Source organism: Ornithodoros turicata, chromosome 9 (genome assembly GCF_037126465.1).
Source record: "Ornithodoros turicata isolate Travis chromosome 9, ASM3712646v1, whole genome shotgun sequence".
In the NCBI taxonomy this organism is placed as follows: Eukaryota; Metazoa; Arthropoda; class Arachnida; order Ixodida; family Argasidae; genus Ornithodoros; species Ornithodoros turicata.
Window position 1 is genome coordinate 36160585 of NC_088209.1, and position 20072 is coordinate 36180656.

At 48.8% G+C, this 20072-nt stretch overlaps 1 protein-coding gene across 4 annotated transcripts in view; it reads right to left on the reverse strand.

Moving 5' to 3' along the window:
* The window catches only part of LOC135368804 (protein qui-1-like), a 336239-nt gene that overhangs the window by 9000 nt on the left and 307167 nt on the right, over positions 1-20072 (reverse strand). For all 4 annotated transcript variants that reach the window (XM_064602319.1, XM_064602318.1, XM_064602320.1 and 1 more), the window contains 19 exons: positions 19409-19492; positions 19162-19312; positions 17398-17569; positions 17127-17330; positions 8986-9820; positions 8154-8329; positions 7939-8038; positions 7638-7753; positions 6776-6893; positions 5800-6063; positions 5603-5726; positions 5092-5279; positions 3907-4253; positions 2902-3079; positions 2162-2352; positions 1882-2075; positions 803-965; positions 526-724; positions 234-470 (listed from right to left, as the gene is read on the reverse strand). In XM_064602319.1, the coding sequence (XP_064458389.1) occupies positions 234-470; positions 526-724; positions 803-965; positions 1882-2075; positions 2162-2352; positions 2902-3079; positions 3907-4253; positions 5092-5279; positions 5603-5726; positions 5800-6063; positions 6776-6893; positions 7638-7753; positions 7939-8038; positions 8154-8329; positions 8986-9820; positions 17127-17330; positions 17398-17569; positions 19162-19312; positions 19409-19492 (4041 nt within the window). The remainder of the gene's footprint in view (positions 1-233; positions 471-525; positions 725-802; positions 966-1881; positions 2076-2161; positions 2353-2901; positions 3080-3906; positions 4254-5091; positions 5280-5602; positions 5727-5799; positions 6064-6775; positions 6894-7637; positions 7754-7938; positions 8039-8153; positions 8330-8985; positions 9821-17126; positions 17331-17397; positions 17570-19161; positions 19313-19408; positions 19493-20072) is intronic.

The window sequence follows — 20072 nt, forward strand, 5'->3', positions numbered from 1 at the left end:
TGTAATGCCGAATGAAACAAATGCTACTGTTCGGCTACTGCACGTGAGGATCCGTCCTACTTCATGCAAAGTTCAACTACTGTTGTCACTGCCCACAAGGAGCTACGGGGCAGGGACCTTCTAGACCATGCAGACGATGTACCTGGAACAGTCCTGTCATACATGCACATGCCGTTTTCAGCGATGTTTCCTTGTCTGCATGCAAGCGCTATCACATTTGCGTTCTTTCTTACCGAGATTTTTCGGTTCCTCACCCACAGGCGTACCAGGTGGTAGGTCCAGCATAAGTCCCTTTCCGGGATTATTCAGCAGCTTCAGAATGGGAAGTAATGGACTGCCAGCTAACTGAACCACGATGTGATTTGTGTTCAATGATGTTATGACAGACGTAATCGTCGCGTGAAGATCAAAGCTTGCTATGCGATGTCCATTAAGCGTGTTCCACAACTGCAATGTATTGTCGTCCGCACCTGCGTCCACAGGATGTTATTTAATGTCCTGCACGCCATTGGAAACGTTACTCACATGATATAGTCACACTTCCATCCAGGGTGAGCTTCACAGCTTTGATGGCTTCCGTGTGGCCACGCAGGATGAAATTGTCACTTCCCGTGGTCATGTCCCAGACGATGAGGTTGCAATCCTGAGAGCCTGATACGGCCAACGACGGACTGAAAGGCGCTACAGCGACGCACGTGACAGGACCCTCATGTCCTACCAGCACCTGTTGATTTCGAAGAACATATTTTCCATTTTTGCGCAGACAGCACAGCTTAAAGATGGTGAAGATCTGCTTCACTACCTGCGTGAGTTTAGCTGTTGCTACTTCCCACACTTTGAGTGACATGTCTTGGGATCCCGTCACTATTGTCTGACAATCGTAGGTGACAGTGTAGCAGAGAATGGCATCGCTGTGGCTCACAGATTTTTCACTTTCGGTTTCCAGCACTGGCCAGTACTTGACACTGGAAGAAATGAAGAGTGCAGAGATGTGTTGGGCTTACGCGAAGATTTGTTTGGCAATGCATGATACACAGATACGGCAGCGATATTTGAAGTGCGATCGCGGGTCAGTGTGCTCGGAGCACGGACGAAGATAAGAGGACATCGGTGAATGTTCGGTGCGAATGTTTCTTGCGGACGTTTGGTGGACGTTCGGTTTGGGGACCCTTGCAACATGTTATGTAGACTATAAATTTTTACTTGCAGTTACAACAAGGTGTGGCGCCCCTCCCTTCCTAGGGCTTCTTGCAGAGTATCCAGGGCCACACGGTGGAAATCTTACCACAAATGGCGCCCAACGTGGGGCTCTTGTTCTTCACAGTCCGGATAACAAACATTGAAAACGTGTTCACACCCAGATATTGAGGCGTTATGGTGACACAGAGCGTATAAATATAATAATCGTATACGGTAGGCGACCTGTAACTGTTAGTAATGTTTAATTGGTTAATCGATATACCATACTGGCGAAGAGGATTGTTACAGCGAGCATCCAACACAAAGGCAGCGAGTTGGGCTCATTAGTACATAACGTCTATGATACAGAGCGCAGTAGACAAAGGACGGAGGCAAGGGCAAGCGCTTGTCCTGTCCCTTGCCTCTGTTCTTTGCCTACTGAGCTCTGTATTATAGGTGCATCCGGCCAGCCCAGTGTTACAGCCACCAGGAATGAATTTATCTCAGGTTTAGAGTAAGAGAGCAAGTGGGGCACACCTCAGCGTGATTGATCGATTGATTGGAAAACGAAAAATATGGAGATGACACCTGGGCCTCTCGCAGGCATGTTCGTATGCTTTTTAGCCACAAACTACAATGCGATACTGTGAATTCGAATCGCAATAAAAGGATACATCAGTCATGGATGAAACGTGGACCTACCAGTTGTCAGCCTTTCCGCCGACGGTGAAGACGACGTTAGCGTGGTGCGTCACTTGGCTGGCGGACTTGGTGCACACCAAGAGCTGCGCTGCACCGTCCGCGCTCCAGAGGCGGTGCGTGCCTTGCGAGTCAACAGAGAGCACGCGACGGCTGTCTGATGTCACGAACACGCTAGTTATCCTGCTCAGGTGCTCCTGCAAGATACGGAGCCATGATGCCAGTGGATCAGTTGATGTCAGTTTATGAAAAGTCGATATCTGAGAAAGAAAGTTCATCCAACCTTGAAAGTCGACACCACCAGTCCCAGAGTTAGACCCCAGACGCGAAGTGTACAGTCCTCAGAGCCAGAAACGACGAAGAGTCCGTTGGGTGCGAAGGCAAGACATGTAATGGCTCCACTATGACCGTCCAAGTTGGTGTGTGGCTCTCCTGAGCTCATTTGCCACACTTTTAATATGCCATTGCGTCCTCCTAAGTAAGATAGGTATTTCGTCAAAACATGCTTTCACTTTGCTAAGCTATAAGACTATAGCTAGTTATATTCTTAACGGGGTTGTGACACTTTGATATGTGTGGTACATCTCATAGTACGGCGCGCCAGACTATGATGAGGAAAAAATAATTATTTTTCAACGTGCCGCGCGTATGGTGTACCAACTCTTGTAACGAACACAGGTACGCGTCAAGTCAGCAACACTTAGAGTAAACAAAGCCGTAAACGCCGCGTGACGTAGTCATAGTCCGTTTCGGCGTCCGTAGCTATCGAAACGAGCCGACATCAGCCGCGTGGATAGCCACTGGTAGCCACAGAAGGTTTGTGTCGTCTGCTACAACTGGCTCAAGCAGACGACATCTCGATTTTGTGTGTCCCGTGATTAAAGGAATCAAGGAGTAAACGGAGGTCACTGCAAGCCTTAGTCAAGCTCTACCGTTAGATGGGCTAGAAAATGTCGCAACCCCTTTACAGCCGAGTCGGTCATTGCTGGTGGAGCATAAGGATGGAAATATGGGCAGTCTCACCAGTAACAGCAAGGCTACCATCTCTTGATATGGCCACACATGTAATGGGGTCTTTATGTAAGTCGACCTTTTTCTGCTTCGGTTGGGGATGACACATTTCACTTTTCTTCAGGTAGAAATTCCATACTATTATCTTATTTCCGGCAGCCGTGATCAAGAACGTGTCTTTACTTTGAGCCTGCAAAACGAAGGGGGTTAGTCTTGAACAGGACGTTACAGGGTGGGCCCAATGGAAATTGGCGAGGCACTTTCACCAAAATCGCTGGCAACGTAAAACCATACTGTTTTAATGGTGCACTATCTATTGCTGAAACTCTCTGAAATTCCAGTGCTGTCCGAAACTTCATTTCGTAGTTTGTCGCGAGACTCCTTCTATGTGTTGGTTCTCAAGCCAAACACCAGGGTCGACAACACCCAGAACGTGACATCTTCAAAAGCTGAGGCAACATTTCGACTACACTCATTCACGCTTTTAGAGCGGGCTTCACTTCATGCATACAAGCATCAGGTGAAGCCAACTTGTTTCTATTGTAGACCTGTCGAGTGGGCCCCACCTCACCATTGGACTGTTCGGTGAAGGCAGCTTATTGCTCGTTTTGCAGCATTGTTGAGCGGCTTCCCTTCACGCTTGTGGAGTTGGCTTCACTTCATGCATGCAAGCATCAGGTGAAGCCAACTTGTAGTTTGCATTGCAGGTTTTTAGAGTGGGGTTCACCTCACGGTAGAACTGTCAGGTGAAGGCAGCTTATTGCTCATTTTGCAGCATTGTTGAGCGGGCTTCCCCTCACGCTTGTGGAGTGGGCTTCACCTCACGCATGCACACATTAGGTGAAGCCAATTTGCTGTTTGCATTGCAGGCTCGCAGAGAGAAATGTAACAATCCCTCCACGTAGCAATGCTTCGCATAAGGTAAAAATTACATTGCGATTTTAGGGTCATTTGAAGCCTTACCTACGGAACTCCAACTTGACCATACTGGAAAATCCCCACATAAAGATCACTCACCTGGATTGCTGTCACTGCCGAGTCCTGATGTGCCACTAGCGTCTGCAAGAGTTTAGCGGAATGGATGTCGAAGACAAATGCTTTGCCCTCGCTCGTACCAACGATACAACGGCATTTGTCCCGAGCGAAGGAAAGCGCCGTGACTTGACCGGAGTGCCCGTGAAGGCAGTGAACGTCCGATCCAGTGGTGAGAGAGCGCACGTACACACACTTATTTTCGCAGGCCAGCAGGAGGAACGTGCTGTCCGATGAGATGCACATGTGCTGGATGGGCGACGGTAACGTGATGGTGTTCAAATGCGTGAAGTCTTCGAGACACCAGACGCACACTGTGCAATCAGAAGACGCTGCCAAGGAAAAAAAAAGAAAAACACACTGCTTGTAGCCGGCGATAGAACAACGTGCTGCACACGTTTGGATGTAACACCTACCAGTGATATATCCAGACCCCCCTCCCCCCAACACTCCCAAAATCTGGGAGGCATCCCTCTAAAATTTGGTGAGATTACCGTAATTTCACGCGTATAAGCCGCACCACAGATAAGCCGCAGGACGCGTTTTTTGGAACTTTTTGAAAATTTTCTGGCAGATAAGCCGCACCCGCAGATAAGCCGCGGGCAATAGAGACGACTGATTTGTGCGACAAAGGAGACCATAGAGAAGGCCATAAACCCTGTGGTCCATACTCCGGGATCGGCACAGTGTACAACAGAGGTCAGTTCTGGAGTTCTACCAAGATCGGATTGTGCCCTTGTCGGGTGTTTTTCGTGGGCTGATGGGTCAGTAATTTTCCAGAAGACGTGAATCACTGTCACCACTTTCCTTAAAGCTGCTTGGGGGAATGCACCAGGAAGATCAATCTACTCGAATGTGGACCCGTCCTTGTTACGCACTGTTACGTGCATCGGCAGGGCAGTGCTGTTCCAGAGACACTGACCCTTTCCAGAGACCCTTTCGTTAAAATCGACGTATGGGGAAAATACCAGGAAAAAATAGTCATCAGATAAGCCGCACCGGTGGATAAGCCACAGGGCGCCCGTGAGAAAAAAAATCGCGCATAAGCCGCGGCTAATACGGTACGTAACATTTTGCCAAAGGGCATAAAAACACATGGGAGTAGCCTACATGTTTCGATCTCACCCCCTCCCCCGTGGACGAAATTCTGGGTAAGCCACTGACACCTACCTGTGGCAAATATGTCGTCTCCCCTGTTGACAGCAACAGAGTTTACGACACCTCTATGGTTTTCGAGGCGTTGCACCAGCTGACCTGTATCCAAGCGTGCTACTACCACCACGCCAATGGCTGAACCGCTCAGCACAAAGTCTTCGGAGTTCGTCGTTGCGACACACAGTATTCCGGCAACGTGATGACTGAAAGAGCCCACATCAACATTGCATGTAGAAAAGAGTCATTTGTATGGCTGTTCGATAACTGCTGCACGCATACTTTTCGCGTCACTTGATGCTCGGATAAAGATTTATAGGCGCCGAAGGAGTAAGAAAACCAGTGGACAGTTTTAGCTCGACCTGCTTAACTTCTCGCTTCCGTTCAGCGCAAGAGGCGAGAGCAAGACTGCGCGTGCGCACATTGTTTGTGGTGAAATTTTTGGTTAAACTTTCTGTCACGTGGTGTATCACGTGTGTCACCGCAATGGAGCCATAGCTATCGCTTTAAAACGTGTAGAAAGTTTTACCTGAGTCTCAATCTCAGTATTCCTGTGTCTGGATCCCAGATCAAAATGTCCGTATCTTCCGATCCACTGACCAGATGCCTCCCAGAGGACGTCAGATGAATGCATGTAATGGTGGCCTTGTGCCCTTGGAAAAGACGAGCAACGTAGATCATTCAAGCTTGTCCTGAAGGGAAGCTATACGCTGGAAGGTAAGTCACCTAATAACTGTCGAACAGATTTCTTCGAAGCGATGTGGTACATGACTATGACCGTGTCTTCTGCCTGGGTAGTGCAGTACACGTGCTGGCTGTCGGGAGCGGCTACAAGATGTTTGATGGGACTCTGCAAGCTCATTGACGTGACCTGAGGTGGCAGAGCCAGGCTCAGCCACGACGTCTGAGGAACCAGCAAAGGCGTTTTGGCTTGATTGCACCAGGCGTTGGCTTGGCTCACCAAATCATCGATGATTTTTGAGTTGCCGTCTAGAAAGGACAAGCTATCGATCATTTATCAGTTATACACGGCTTGGCATAAAACGGTCGTCATGTGTTTATAGTAAATAATTGGCTGCATGTTTTGACATTGCGCTTGTGTATTCAGCCGTGGAAATGATTCTTTACCATAGTGTGGCTTTCAAACTGAACTGATGCAGAAAAATATGGCCTCGCATTGATAAGTAGTTTTTCTCACACGTGACTGTTACGTCGACATGGCACGTGACATGAACTCGTTAGACGAGTATTCCGAAACAAGGTTTTCTGCTACGGTAAGGAGAGACATATTGAGCCGAAACAAGAAAACATGTCAGAAACTTGGAGGAACTTGCAACGTCAAGGAAGTGTCGGAAGTGAAGTCAACGTTTTTTTTTTCTTTTTGTGTGCGCATGTCTCGTTCATGCGAGTTATGTTGCATTAGGACAAAACGAGCACAAAATTTGAGCTCATATCAGTATGGAACATGACTGCGGCTTCTCGACTCGAATGCTTCTAGACTAGGTCATGTGACAGCGCAATGCACACGCCGACATCATGTGCACTTCACATGAAAATTTCACCTAATACAATTTCCGCGCTGCATATTGAGACCAGAGGCAGATTGTCTGAAAGACAGCGAGGCTACAGTTCTTCTCAGGTTGTAGGGCTACTTAATCAAAATGTTATATAACACTGCAAAAGAAGACTTTCAATATTTTACCGGCATAAGGCTTTAGCCAATTGAGGATCTCAGTTGCTAGTTGCTGAGGGTCCTGGCTTAGCACATCAACCGACTGCTTCGTCATGTTGTACAGGAGTTCGATTTCCCAATCTAGGAACTGAAAGTGAACCTTGAGTTATTGCTTTGGCCAGCGCAGGGGAACGCATTCCAAGTCAACGTATGGGAAACTCAAGACATGCTGTCAGGGTACGGGGAGTACGAACAAGTTTCTCTTTTCCCATCTCACAGACCCTTTGAACGTGATCATGTCGCAAGGTGTTCTGTACGAGAGAAGACAGGAGACAATGTAGAATACTGTTCGAACATCGTTTTGACGGGGAGCTCTTATAGGAGCTAGGAAAGGGGCACATGGGGACCCCGATAAAACTACATCATCAGGAGTGGCCGCGTAAAAATATTTTCGCGGAACCGTATTTATCACTGCGCTATTTAACTTCCTTCCGACATCAGCGCCCTCCAACATCAGCATTGCGAGGAGCACCGAAACCATAGAAGTACGGTCCAATCCAGCTGCAATGACATCGGGAAAAATGAGCTCTAAGTCGCCTCTGAAAATTCGCCTGCTATACGGACAGCAGGCAGCGCCGACCACATATATCGCTACCCACACTGGCTGTTTGCGGTTGACGTCAACCTCACTCATTCTCGGATGGGATTCCGGAAGGAGGGCGAGAGGTTTCAAAGGAAGGCACAGATTTTTTAAAAAATCTGGCGATTATGTTTTAAGTACACCCTTCATTGCTTGTTTCAGAGCTAAGACTTCCAGTTCCCATTTGCCATTACATCTTGTTCGGGCAGTCAAATGAATGTATGCTGACGGAACTCAAGAGATGTTGGTTACCTGCGACCGCGCTATCTCCAGCACACTTCGAACGTAACTGATAGAAGCGCCCCTGACAGCAGAGAGCAGAAATTCGAAATTGCAGACGGCGTCCTGGTCCAGCCGCTTGGAGTCACCTTGGGAAAGAAGCACCTGGTCAAAAGAAACGTCCAATTGCGACGGTAACTTCTGATGTCTACGAAGCACACACTAGTTTAATGCATATATAGCTTATATCATATCTTTACTTTTGATCTATGCGTCAGTGTAGCGCTATGTTCGGTTTCGTGTTAATTTACAGAACGGGATGTGGTCAACTTACCGCTCTGGAGTATATGGTACCACAGCTCGTCTACCTCCCTGAGTAAGTCTGACCAATCTTCTTTTCGCTTCGATTTATTGGAGTCCTCAAAAGCTGGTCCCTGGCGTCAAACAAGAAGTAAAATGAAATGTAAAATTTATCGACTCAAGAAGGCGATTTCGAGAAGAAATCTTCACAAGCATCGCCTACACATTCACAAAGAATCATTTCTATACCTTTTCTTCTTTTTGCATAAGGAAGCCCAAGTGAAAAGCGTTGGCCAGGTCCGCGTGACAAGAAACAGCTTCTGCGTGCGTTGACATGTACCGGTTGCGGACACACATTTTGATGCAGCTATGGCTCCAGTGCAGATAGGACTGACAGTCAACGTAAGACTCGCTGAGAAGTGCTCCTGCAACGGCAGATACACCGTCATCCACAGCGCAAGAAGGTGTCTTCGAAGTGTCTATCTTTCAACATGCGGTGTTATTAGGACATTGTTCTGGGGCAAGGGTTGAAAATCCACGTCCATGAGACCCCATGTGTACTGACTGTGAATTTAGACCCATTCATTAGATCAGATTCATTGATTGATTCATTCATTAGATTCGATGTACTGGAAGCTTTTGTTGTGTCGGTATCATAGCTTTGATTCGTCGCTTTTTTTTTTTTCACACACGCAAGCTCTGCCACGAATCCACTTCCCACATTCCCCTCCTCTTCGTTCGGTGTTCCAGTACGCTCGTGCCAGGCGTAACCCAGGAGACGCTTCCGTGCAAACAGAAACTAGCGCCCCTTATTGCTTCTTACAAGGAATAGTTCTTAGAGAGAAGCATAAAAACTGAAATTAAAGAGACAGACGACAGTTAATTACACTGACTATGTCATACGGCACCCAAGAAATGCCCTGGCAAGCGTAGGAAATGCACTTACTAGCACGCACCAGCATTTATACGTACAGACAGAAATTACCCATAACGATCCGACGCTGAACGCCTCGGTAAATTCACTCTCTTGATTTTACATAAAAAAAAACGCTAGATATAACACAGTGACAACTGATTATACCCAATTCTCTCTTGAAAGACAGCCAGCTGATAGCCGTCATGTCGCCGTGCGACCCTTCACACTCTGTCGAGGAAAGCAGCTCGATAATCTCTGGTTCCCGAAGTCCATAACTTGTACAGGTGAGATAGGACGCTATTTTTTTCACAGGCGCCACTCCAAACAGACGTTCAATCCTGTCCAAGCTGCGATTAACGAAGCTCTCAACACTGGCAGGCACGTGCAAGTCTCCTTCGACCGACTCGTGTGAGGGCCATCGCTTCGCCTGATGGGAAAGCAAAGTCACATAGAGGGGAGACACAGTCTGGTCGGCTAGCTTGTTCTTAACTACTTCTAACTGGTCACGTGACAGTGTCCTCTTGTTGTCCTTGAGATTAGATTGTAGCATACTCGCTGCCGCGGCGCCCTGCAGCGGGGGAATGAACACATAGCTATCACCAGTAGGTATCCGACTTTTGAGCAGGGAAATAATGGAGTCTGCTTCTTGCGCCACGGAACAAATGATATGCACATTGAGGGGGAGGTTCCAAGGCAACCAGCCCAAGATAGCGGCCTGATTGCTAGGAGGGCACTTGAGGCGGTGAAGGTCGTCCAGAATGATAACCAGATCACTTGTGGAAGTCTCCACTAACTTAAGCAGGTCCTGAAACCATATACTAAGCTTTCCAAGCTCGAAACTGTGGTGCTTCGGACTGATCTCGAAGCCGAACACCATGCTGATGTGCAGGCACAGGTTTCGCAGGATCTCGGCGGTGTAGGCGCAACAAGGGCTCTGACCCACGCCACGGATGATGCGGACCACATCTGTGCCGAGCCACTCCGTGCAGTACATGAGCACCTGCAATGGTAGATTAGATTAGGTTTGATTAGATAAGGGGAGAAAGAAAAATGTGTAGGTGTTGCGGCCCTGTTCTTAAACGATCCTCGACTCGAGTCAGTGGACGAAAGAAGCGTTCCTCCACTGAAGGAGCCATTGGGCTTCAAGGAGACTCCGGCGCTACCCTCTAGTGTACACGAGCATTTCCTCCGCTATGGTGGCGTTTCGAGTCACGGTTCGTTTCTGAAGCATAAAACTCGGTTCCGAAGTGCAACCCGACTGGAGGTTCGAGTCGAGGATCGTTTAAGAATAGGGCTTCGACTCGATGCTCTACTCGAACTGCTGCTGGAGATCGGGTCGGAAGAGGAAGTTTTGCACTTCATAAATCTACCTCAATTGGGAACGCCCCCTAATCGGAAGAAATCCTTTGTGCTTTCTTCGTGTACTCAAAGGTAGAGCCAGTGCGTCCTTACAAGCCTAATGGAACAATACTTAATCCTTACAAGCCTGATGGCCTAGTGGAGGAGGGCTTCTTTCCTCCACTCACGAGAGTCTGGGCGGGGAGTCGAGTGGAGGATCGTTTAAGAATATGGCCGTTAGTTCGGACGGGGTCAAGGCTAGCTACACTCTGAGAAAAAAGGAGTAGTTTTAGTCCTGTTGGGGAGTAGATGCATTGCCAAAACCATTAGTCCCCTTCGGGACTAAATGCATGGGAATTTATGCGACGTTCAGGAACTTTTTGTAGTGGAGGGGTGTAAAATTCAGGGTCAGGGACTAAAATGAGGTGTAACTTCTAGGTAGTAATACCTAGGGGAATAACTCCCTAGTGCAAAGGCATGAGCGTGGGCCACGACCTTCTAGATTATAACGACCATATCATAGGCACCCCTTCCCAGCGCCGCGTTTAGTGTGAGGGTTTTCCTTCCCCCTCCTCCTCACTCATGCCACACTTCCCCTGGACTCCAACAGAGGTCGCCCCCTTGCTTACGCAAAAGCTGTGGCATGCGCTCGCCGCGTCTGAATGACCAGAGACTCCCTTGCCACTAGTCAGTAGTCGTCGCTCGCCATGCTTACTTGACGGTTCTGTTGCTAGTTGTCTGTATCGCTTTCGCCATTAAACGGGTAGTTCGCTGCCCTCATTGTTCTCCCCAAGCCCTGCCTCATGCCTCTCCAGCCCTGGCATCCCCACATTTGGCGCAGTCGACATCAACCCATTGCCTACCCCGCTCGTACCACAATGCCGCCCAGCCTCGCTTTGTTCGCTTGTCACCCCGGTTCTCGGACCTTCTCCCAGGCCGCGCCATCTTTGCCTTCTTCCTCGGCTTCGCCGTCTTGGCCTTGAGCCGCCATATTGTCACGCGGCTTTCGCTCGCTGATTCCACCATGCCGGGTATCAATTGGCGGGAATTGGACGCCGCTACGGTGGCAGGCCTCAGCCCACTTCTAATTCGGGATGAACTCTCACGTCGCGATCTTGACACAACCGGCTCGGACGCAGAACTCGTCCAGCGTCTCCAAGCCTGCCTTGACGCAGAACGTTCCACAGCATCCACAACACGGGAAACGCTCCAAGATATCCCTCAAGCTCCTGTGCCTTTTGACCCCCGAATTTTACAACAGCTTACAGCATCCATCAACACACTGACACATATCCTGCAACAAGCCCAACAACCCCCGCAATCTCTACCAATGACTATGAGTGTGCCTTCAGAGATAGCTACGTCAACTCTTCCTATGTCTCCTCCATTGTGTGAAACCATGCTCCACTCAAGCAACACATCCCAAGCGTCGACAGCGGACCACGGAGTCAGCGCCATTCCATCGCAACTGCCCCAAACCGCACCTCAGTCTGCTTTGCCTCCTGTACTTCAGCCTTACCAGATGTCTTACGTTCCTCAAATAAACGTCACCACCATGCCCGACATTTCGTCTAGCATACCTGCCTTTGAGGACGGCAAGAAACAAAAAGCACGTCTATGGATTGAGGATCTTCAACGAACGCAACAACTGGCATCATGGTCACCAGACACTACACGCTTAATCGCGGCCAGTAAACTGCGCGGCACAGCCAAGAACTGGCATCTGACTTCGGGTCGTGAGTACCCCACGTGGGACTCATGGAAGACTGCCTTCCTCGACACATTCGCACAGGAAACGTCACTGATCCAGTGGCAGCAGCAGGTTATGGCTACCGTGCAACACAGCTCCCAGTCCCTGCGTGACTACGCCTACGGAAAGCTCCGTGCTATCAACAAATGCCCTGCTCCCCTCACAGATGCTCAAAAAGTGGAGTACCTACTGCGGGGTATATCAACCCAGTCCACTGCTACAAGCATCGCCGCACAGCGTCCAGCGTCAGTGGCAGCGTTTCTTGAGATGTGCAATGACATAGATCGCACACTCCAGCATTTGCAACAGCCAACCTCTGTGCCCCCACGTCACAGTCAGGAGGAATACAAACGCCATCAAAGTCGTCCAAGTGCATCGTTGGGACCCCCCAACACTGGACCACCTAAACACCAACTTGCAAGTCCTAATACTGCAAATCTCAAGTCTTATCCAGAAGGTCCTCCGCGCCCCCATGCTCTACAACAGCGTGTTCGAATTGCGGACTTAGCCCCGGAACAAAAAGAAGTCCGGTACGAAGCTCTGTCTCAGCGCTACGGTGCACCAGCATTCCGCCCTGGTGACCCACTAAGCGAAGCTGTCTGCTTCTCGTGTCGTGAGAAAGGCCACCTCTCCTCCAAGTGCCCTACAAAGCAAGGCCGACAAAATCACAGTTCCTCATCATCAAAGACTGCAACACAGACTACTGCCATACCAGCACCGCCAGTGCCTCACGCTCTACATACCACCACATCAGAAACTTTTGACGGGTCTCAACTGGAGTGCTCATTTTTTAGAGCTACTATCGCCAGTATCGGACCATGCGACGCATTTCCTGACTCTGGGTCAAAAATGACCATTATTCACCAGTCCCTCGTGACCAGCACACAGCTACTTCCTTGGACCCAGCCACCACTGGGAGTAGTCGGTGGATCGACCGTTCTACCAGAAGGAACGATCTGTCTGAAGATTACAATTGGACCTATTTCTGGAGTCGTAGAGGCTGTTGTCCTCCACAATAACGTGTTTCCCTTGATTTTGGGTGAGGACTGGTTCCGCGTAACAGGCACCCGCCTTGTCTTTGAGCCACCTAACCCAGCAGAAGTACACCACCCTGCTTCAGGTTCAGTAGTACAAGCACATCTCAAACTCTATCCTCGTTCATCTTGCGCAGTTGTTCTTCACCAGTCGTCCCTAGCGCAAGGCACAGCACCAGAAGCCCAACCTACTCTGGGTCTTCAGGAGTCGTCGCTACCAGATACAAAACCTCCATGGGAGCCCCTTTGCAAAAGCACGGCACCATCACACTGCACTCGTTCTGCACCTGATGAAACCGTTACAATACCTGTTCACGACGACTTGCCACCAGCAGCTGTGGGCAAGGAACTGTCGCAGGCACAACAGTCGGAGCTCGCCTCAGTCTTGTCAACTCACCACAGTGTTTTTGCTCGCAATGAAGATGACATCGGTCATCTAAAAGGACTTGAGCATCACATCGAATTACTACCCAACGCAGTGCCATACAGCAGGAGTCCATATCGATACTCCCCAGATGACCGTCGGTTTTTGGATGAGCAAACGGATAAACTTCTAAAGCAAGGCATCCTCCTTCCAGCTACAGGGCCATGGGCTTTCCCGGCTATCGTCGTCACCAGAGGACAAAAGAAACGACTTTGCGTCAACTACATACCCTTAAACAAACTTACAATCACAGCCGTGCACCCACTGCCGCATGCAGACGACATCATTCACGATGTAGCAGGAGCATCCTACTTTGCCTGTCTCGATTTAAAGTTTGCCTACTGGCAAGTCAGCCTTCGACCAGAGGACTATGCTAAGACTGCCTTTATCACACACAGTGGCACTTACATGTGGACACGTATGCCTTTTGGCCTCAAGAATGCCCCATCTACCTTTCAACGTGCCATGCAACTTGTGTTCAGCAACTTCAAAGCCCCACAAAAGTCAGGAATTCGTATCTATTTAGATGACATTCTGGTTTTCGCATCATCTTTTCCTGACTTCGTCGAAGTGCTCCAATTGGTGCTCCACCGCTTGGAACACCATGGACTGAAAGTTTCACTTGATAAGTGTCGTTACGGGCTATCTCGAATCCGTTTTCTAGGATTCATCCTCTGCAGCGACGGGAAACTCCCCGATCCAACCAAAGTGACCGCCATGTTAAACATCCCAAGACCAACAACACGGAAGCAAGTTCTCTCCTGGGTACAAACTGCAAATTTCTACCGCCGCTTTATCAAAAACTTCTCAAGGATTGCCACCCCACTGTATGCCCTCGTCAAAGCCCCCGAGTGGTATTGGAACACTACGTGTGAACAAGCTTTTCAGACTGTACGCAAAGCCCTTACTGAAGCGCCACTTCTGGGACATTTTCTTGAGGAAGTTCCAACTACTGTAACTACAGATGCATCCGCATCAGCTGTCGGTGCAGTGCTTACTCAACTTCAGAATGGCCATGACACAGTCATCGAGTATGCTAGCCGCAAGCTTACGCCTGACGAACAAAAACTGCACAGTAATGTTTGGGAATGTATCGCCGTCCATTGGGCCATTACGTTAAGGTTCCGCCACTACCTTTTAGGCAGAAAGTTTCGTCTCATTACCGACAATTGGACTGTTGTTTGCCTTACCACCAACGTTCGCCCGTCACGTCGCTTCACAGGCATGCTTATGGACTTAATTGAATTTGACTTTAGCGTGGAACATCGCCCAGGTCGCCAAAATGTTGTCGCCGATCACCTTTCTCGCCTGTCACTTGCCATCACAGCACATAACAGTTCACTCGCTGAACTGCAACGAGAGGATCCCCAGTGCGCAGCCGCCCGGCTAACAATGCAAGACAACCCATCGTGCAGCGACTTCTTGGACATCGATGGAATTCTCTACAAACAGTCGGACTCTGGGCACCCAACCTTGGTCGTCCCCGCAAAAATGCGATCAGCCATCCTCCATACTATGCATGATTGTGCAGGCCACATGGGTTCAGAACGCACACTACGCAAGCTTCACGACCGTTACTGGTGGCCCGGACTAACGGCATCAGTACAGAACTATGTTACATCGTGCCAAACCTGCCAGCTCTACAATCGTCCTACCTCAAAGAATGTTGGCTTTATGGGACACATGCCAGTCTCTGAAATCCCATTTTCAATCATCGCATTTGACCACATAATGATGCCACCAACAGGGAGTGCCCGCTACATCTTTAACGTGATTGACTTCACAACACGCTTCATCATCCCTGCCGCAGTACGTTCTACAAACACCGCGGACGTAATAGCCCATCTGCATTCAATATTCTACCGTTTTGGTGCCCCAGACCATTGTCTCTCCGACCACGGAGCAGCTTTCGAGTCTGCCCAGTTTGTGCGTTTCATGCGCCTTCACGGAGTGCAAGTACACTACTCCACTGCCTACCGAGCGGAAGGAAACGGAATGATAGAGCGCAGCAACGGCTCACTCGTCACAGTCCTACGGAAAATCAGTCCACAAAACCAACCACCCTGGGATTCCAAGTTAGCAGAAGCTGCATTCGCCGTAAATACAGCGTACAACGCCAGCACTGGCTTCAGCCCGTTTGAACTTCTCTTCGGATACTTGCCAAAACTCCCCGAAGAACGACATCGCCCCCCAAGTGCTTCGTCGCTCGCAGAACGGCTACTAGATGTTCAAACTGCACGCGTAGAGGCTCTCACAAACTCTGAAACTGCTCAGCATCGTAGAAAAAAGCTATATGATCGAACCCATCGTCAACACTCCTTCCAAGTGGGTGACTTCGTTTGGATTCGCCGCCAACAGCCAGTTCTGCAAGGCCTCGAGAAACTCTCCCCTCGCTTTAAAGGCGTTTACCGCCTAACGGAACAACTCACTCCATCGACGTTTCAGGCTATGCCAGTTACGGGACAGTCCATAAGACAAACCAAACAACCACGCACGGTGCATGTCTCCCAGTTAAAGAAATACGTGCCCCCTCTTTCAGCGCAAATCGACGAAGACCGTTTGTCATCGCAGCCTGCCAGTGACCTGACCGACACTTCGGACTACTCCGCATCACTGCCAGGGACGCAAGTAAATTCAGCGTCTCAACCAACAACAGAACAGCCTTCTCAACGTCCAAATAGACAGCGCAAACCGCCGTCCTATCTAAGTGACTATGAACTCGAACTGTGAAACGTTTTTGGTCCACTAAGTAACATTTTTTGTTTGTTTGTGCACTGTCATGTTGCTTATAGCTTATTTTAGTTTGTATTGTGACATATTGTTGTCAATGTTTAACTTCTTCAAATGGGACTTTGGTCTTCAGGAAGGGGTGGGATGTGAGGGTTTTCCTTCCCCCTCCTCCTCACTCATGCCACACTTCCCCTGGACTCCAACAGAGGTCGCCCCCTTGCTTACGCAAAAGCTGTGGCATGCGCTCGCCGCGTCTGAATGACCAGAGACTCCCTTGCCACTAGTCAGTAGTCGTCGCTCGCCATGCTTACTTGACGGTTCTGTTGCTAGTTGTCTGTATCGCTTTCGCCATTAAACGGGTAGTTCGCTGCCCTCATTGTTCTCCCCAAGCCCTGCCTCATGCCTCTCCAGCCCTGGCATCCCCACATTAGAAGCTAGCGGGAGCACTACTCATCGGCCCGGTTATTGCTTACTCAATTTCTGCAATACTTTGTGCTTCAGCTTTCTTTAGAATTTTTGTACAAGCGGTGGACGTCCCACGGGAGATGCTTCTTTCTAAAGTTGATTATCATCATCGTTTTACGCGTTCTTATAGGAGCTGTTGCTGTCGTCTGCTACGGTAGTCGTACGTCCGCTTCTGCGCGTTCAAAATTCGAATTTCCATTGTCCTATCATGATGTAGATGTCGCGGGCCGACGAGTGGCGCCCCTAGCGGATCGTGCGGACAGACTCCTCATAGGAATTGCCGATTATGACATGGTCGTTATAATCTAGTAGGTCGTGGTGTAGGGACAAACAGAAGGACGACACCAACACCAAGAAGGACAGTTGGTGTCGTCCTTCTGTCTTTTCACAGACTCATGGTTTTGCACCGTGGAGTTTGTCCACGAGCTGGTCTGCGTCTACGCCGTACTCTCTGGAAGACTAGAAGCTGCAATTACTCCCCAGTTTACTCCTGTTTTTCTTAGGGCGTACTACCTGTAATATCAATAGGGTTGCATAACGGCATTCTTAGGAAAGGCAAAAACACCTGTGAGAGAAGCGTGGATTTCCCGCAGCCTTCTTTCCCACAAACTATGATTGGAGTGTGCCTCGCTCTTTCTTCGTCGGCCAGCATGAGTTGCTGAATCTGAATCAGCGGGCCGTAATCGCTGTCGAGCGACTGGGAGACTCCGAGCACCCTAAGGAGCTGCCTGCTGTTGCACAGGTGCGTTTGAGATTCACGGACGACTTCCTGCGAAAGTAGGCCGTTCATAATCTGCATTCATATCGCTGCAGGGTATCGCTGCAAGCGCGTGTACCTGAACAACTTTTCTGAAAGTCGGTGGCAGCTCGTCCCAGTCCGGCGTGTCGACTTTCGAGGCTTCGTCAACCATAGATTTTATGCTAGATATGAGCGCTTCCGTCAGCTTCTCTAAGTAGCGACCGTGCTCGCAGCGCTCCGTATCCAGTCCGGTCGGGTGCCACGGAACGCTGTGGGTAATTACGGGCAGCATTACACATCACAAATATATAAGAGAGGGGCAAAGTACCGCGGGAGATCACGGTGGAAGCTCTTTTGTGCGTTATGCGCGTTGCTACCTCCCAATGAAAGCAGCTCTTACGGAACAGAACAGAACAGCAGGCTTTTGACAACTGCTGGATAGAGATCCTCCTAGGTGAAAATGCCACTGGGTTGCCTACATAATTATTATGGATAAAAATAAGAATGACAGAATGATGTTTGGAGGACAAGTTATGCTACCTGCAAGAGCTTAACCCCTTTTGCTGTACCACATATAGACAGAGAGATACAGAAGAAAAAAAGAAGAAAAAACTAGCTTCCTATAAAACTATGACGCATATAGACGACTTCAGGAAATCCCAGAGAGCTTAGCGCCGCTTTGAACTATGGGAACTTGCTTATCAGGAAGAAGGAGAAGGTCTCCAAACTGTTCCGATTTCTCCTCTCTCGGCCGATTATCCACGAGGAGTCGAGGTCAGCGAAAACGAAACATGAAAGGCAGTTCTTTCCTCATTCCAGTAATCTCCCAGGATGCAACACGTGCGCAAGGAGCACTGGGATTTTCTGAAATCGTCAATTGTGACAAGTGGGAATCGTTAACACGGTCACGCCCCGATGTCGGTGTCTCGTGATTCGGAAACATGCTTGCCAGGCTTCCGAGCATCCTAGTTCTCGAGGAAATCGACGCTCTTAATAACCAGGATGTCCTGATACCCTCACAGGTGCCTAAAGTTCCCTGAAATGGAGGAGCGCTTCCTTCCTTGGAGTCGAGACGGGTTTCTGAACAGCAATGTGGTACTGCTCGGCTAATGATGGGTGATGCTTGCGTTATTTTTATCTGTTTTATAATTCTTCGACTTCTATGGGAGACCGTTGGGCAGAGAAGGAGCTTTCCTTCCATGGACGAAGTGGACTGTTGGCGATGCCAGAAAGCAGAGCGTTCACACATTTTTTTTTTCACATAACATGTTGATTTTTTGTGTGCAGGCGTGTTAAGAGGGAATTGAAAGAACCTCCATTAAACTTTCGCTTTCTGGCTTGACGCCGGTTGAAGAAGGAACAACAAGCATTCTTGCAGAAAAAAACAATTGTCGTGTAGCGCACGCCAAAGGTCCTTGACCCGAATACGCTCCAGAAACCCCTCAACGCCTTCAGTGAGCCCGTAAGAGAGAGAGGGGGAGCAAGGTCTACGTCGCTGCGTGACGTTATGAGAACAGGAGCAGTTCGCTCAGAGATCAAGCATGTCGGACCTGGACCTCGGAGCAACCTGGTATACCGCGCTGTGCCCTTCGATCAATTATGGGCTTCTTAACGACAACAGGACCACATTTCCTGCAGTCCTACAAATGGCACATAGATACAAAGGGGATATGTATTTGGATATATTATGCAACCCAACTATGATTGATTGTGGGCATCGCAGATAAAGACAGAGTGCTTCACAACCATCAGATAGTGGCAATTTCACGGGTATATAGGAAAACAAACATCTTCATGTCGTTAAAAAAAAAGTCTTCATAGAAGAACTATATTTGCGCTACACTGAAGGAATAGTGCTCACCTGAAATAATGTACGTTCTTCTTTTCTAAGTTCAAAATCACATCTGCTAGAAGGTCGTCGGTGCTACTCGTCGTCTCTTCATCAGGACAGGTGCCGTCCTGCACTAGGACGTCAACGAACGAAGGTGCAGCGGCGTCACTGTAATTTACATCTTAAAAAAAAAGGAATAAGTAGGTTATAGTATCGAAGCAGTTCTGAACAACTAACATTAATCCCCCCCCCCCCCCCCGATTCATTAGGTACTCACCCTCAAAATGTCGAACGGCACAAATTATTCTTTGATGGGCAGTTTTTGAGAGCTTCAACGCATGGTCCAATAACCAATGTACACCTAAATGAACAGTTCAGAGTTGGAGAGAGAGAGAGAGAAACGTTATCATGACGTACTCACGAAAGCAGTCTGTGTGCAACGGTCAACGCATAGCATACTTTACGTCCTTTACGAAAATGATGTAGGGACAGTTAACGCGTTAAATGTTAAAGCGATATATTAAAATAAAGGAAAAAGAGGGAAGGGTATTTCATAGAAATGCGAATTGATTTCATTTTGTTTGATTGTGCATTCAGAAGTAGAGCAACATCAAACTGAAATCTAAAGCGCGCGTGCACTCATGAACAGATATTTATTTGAATGCAGTGCTATCGAGTGCAGTGTTCACGGCATGATGAACTAGCACTGGGAACAGGACAGAGAGAAGAGACGACAGGACAGGTGCTAGACGACAGGACAGGTCTGTCCTGTTCCCAGTGCTAGTTCATCATGCAAGATCAACACCAACATGCCCGTTTTTTTTTACTTTGATGTCATAATGTTTACGGCGACATGCAACGTTTGCGAGAGGACGCGGACCTATCATGTCAATACAAAAGGCAACCTGTAGAAGGGTTGATGTAACTTCAGCCTTTTGTAC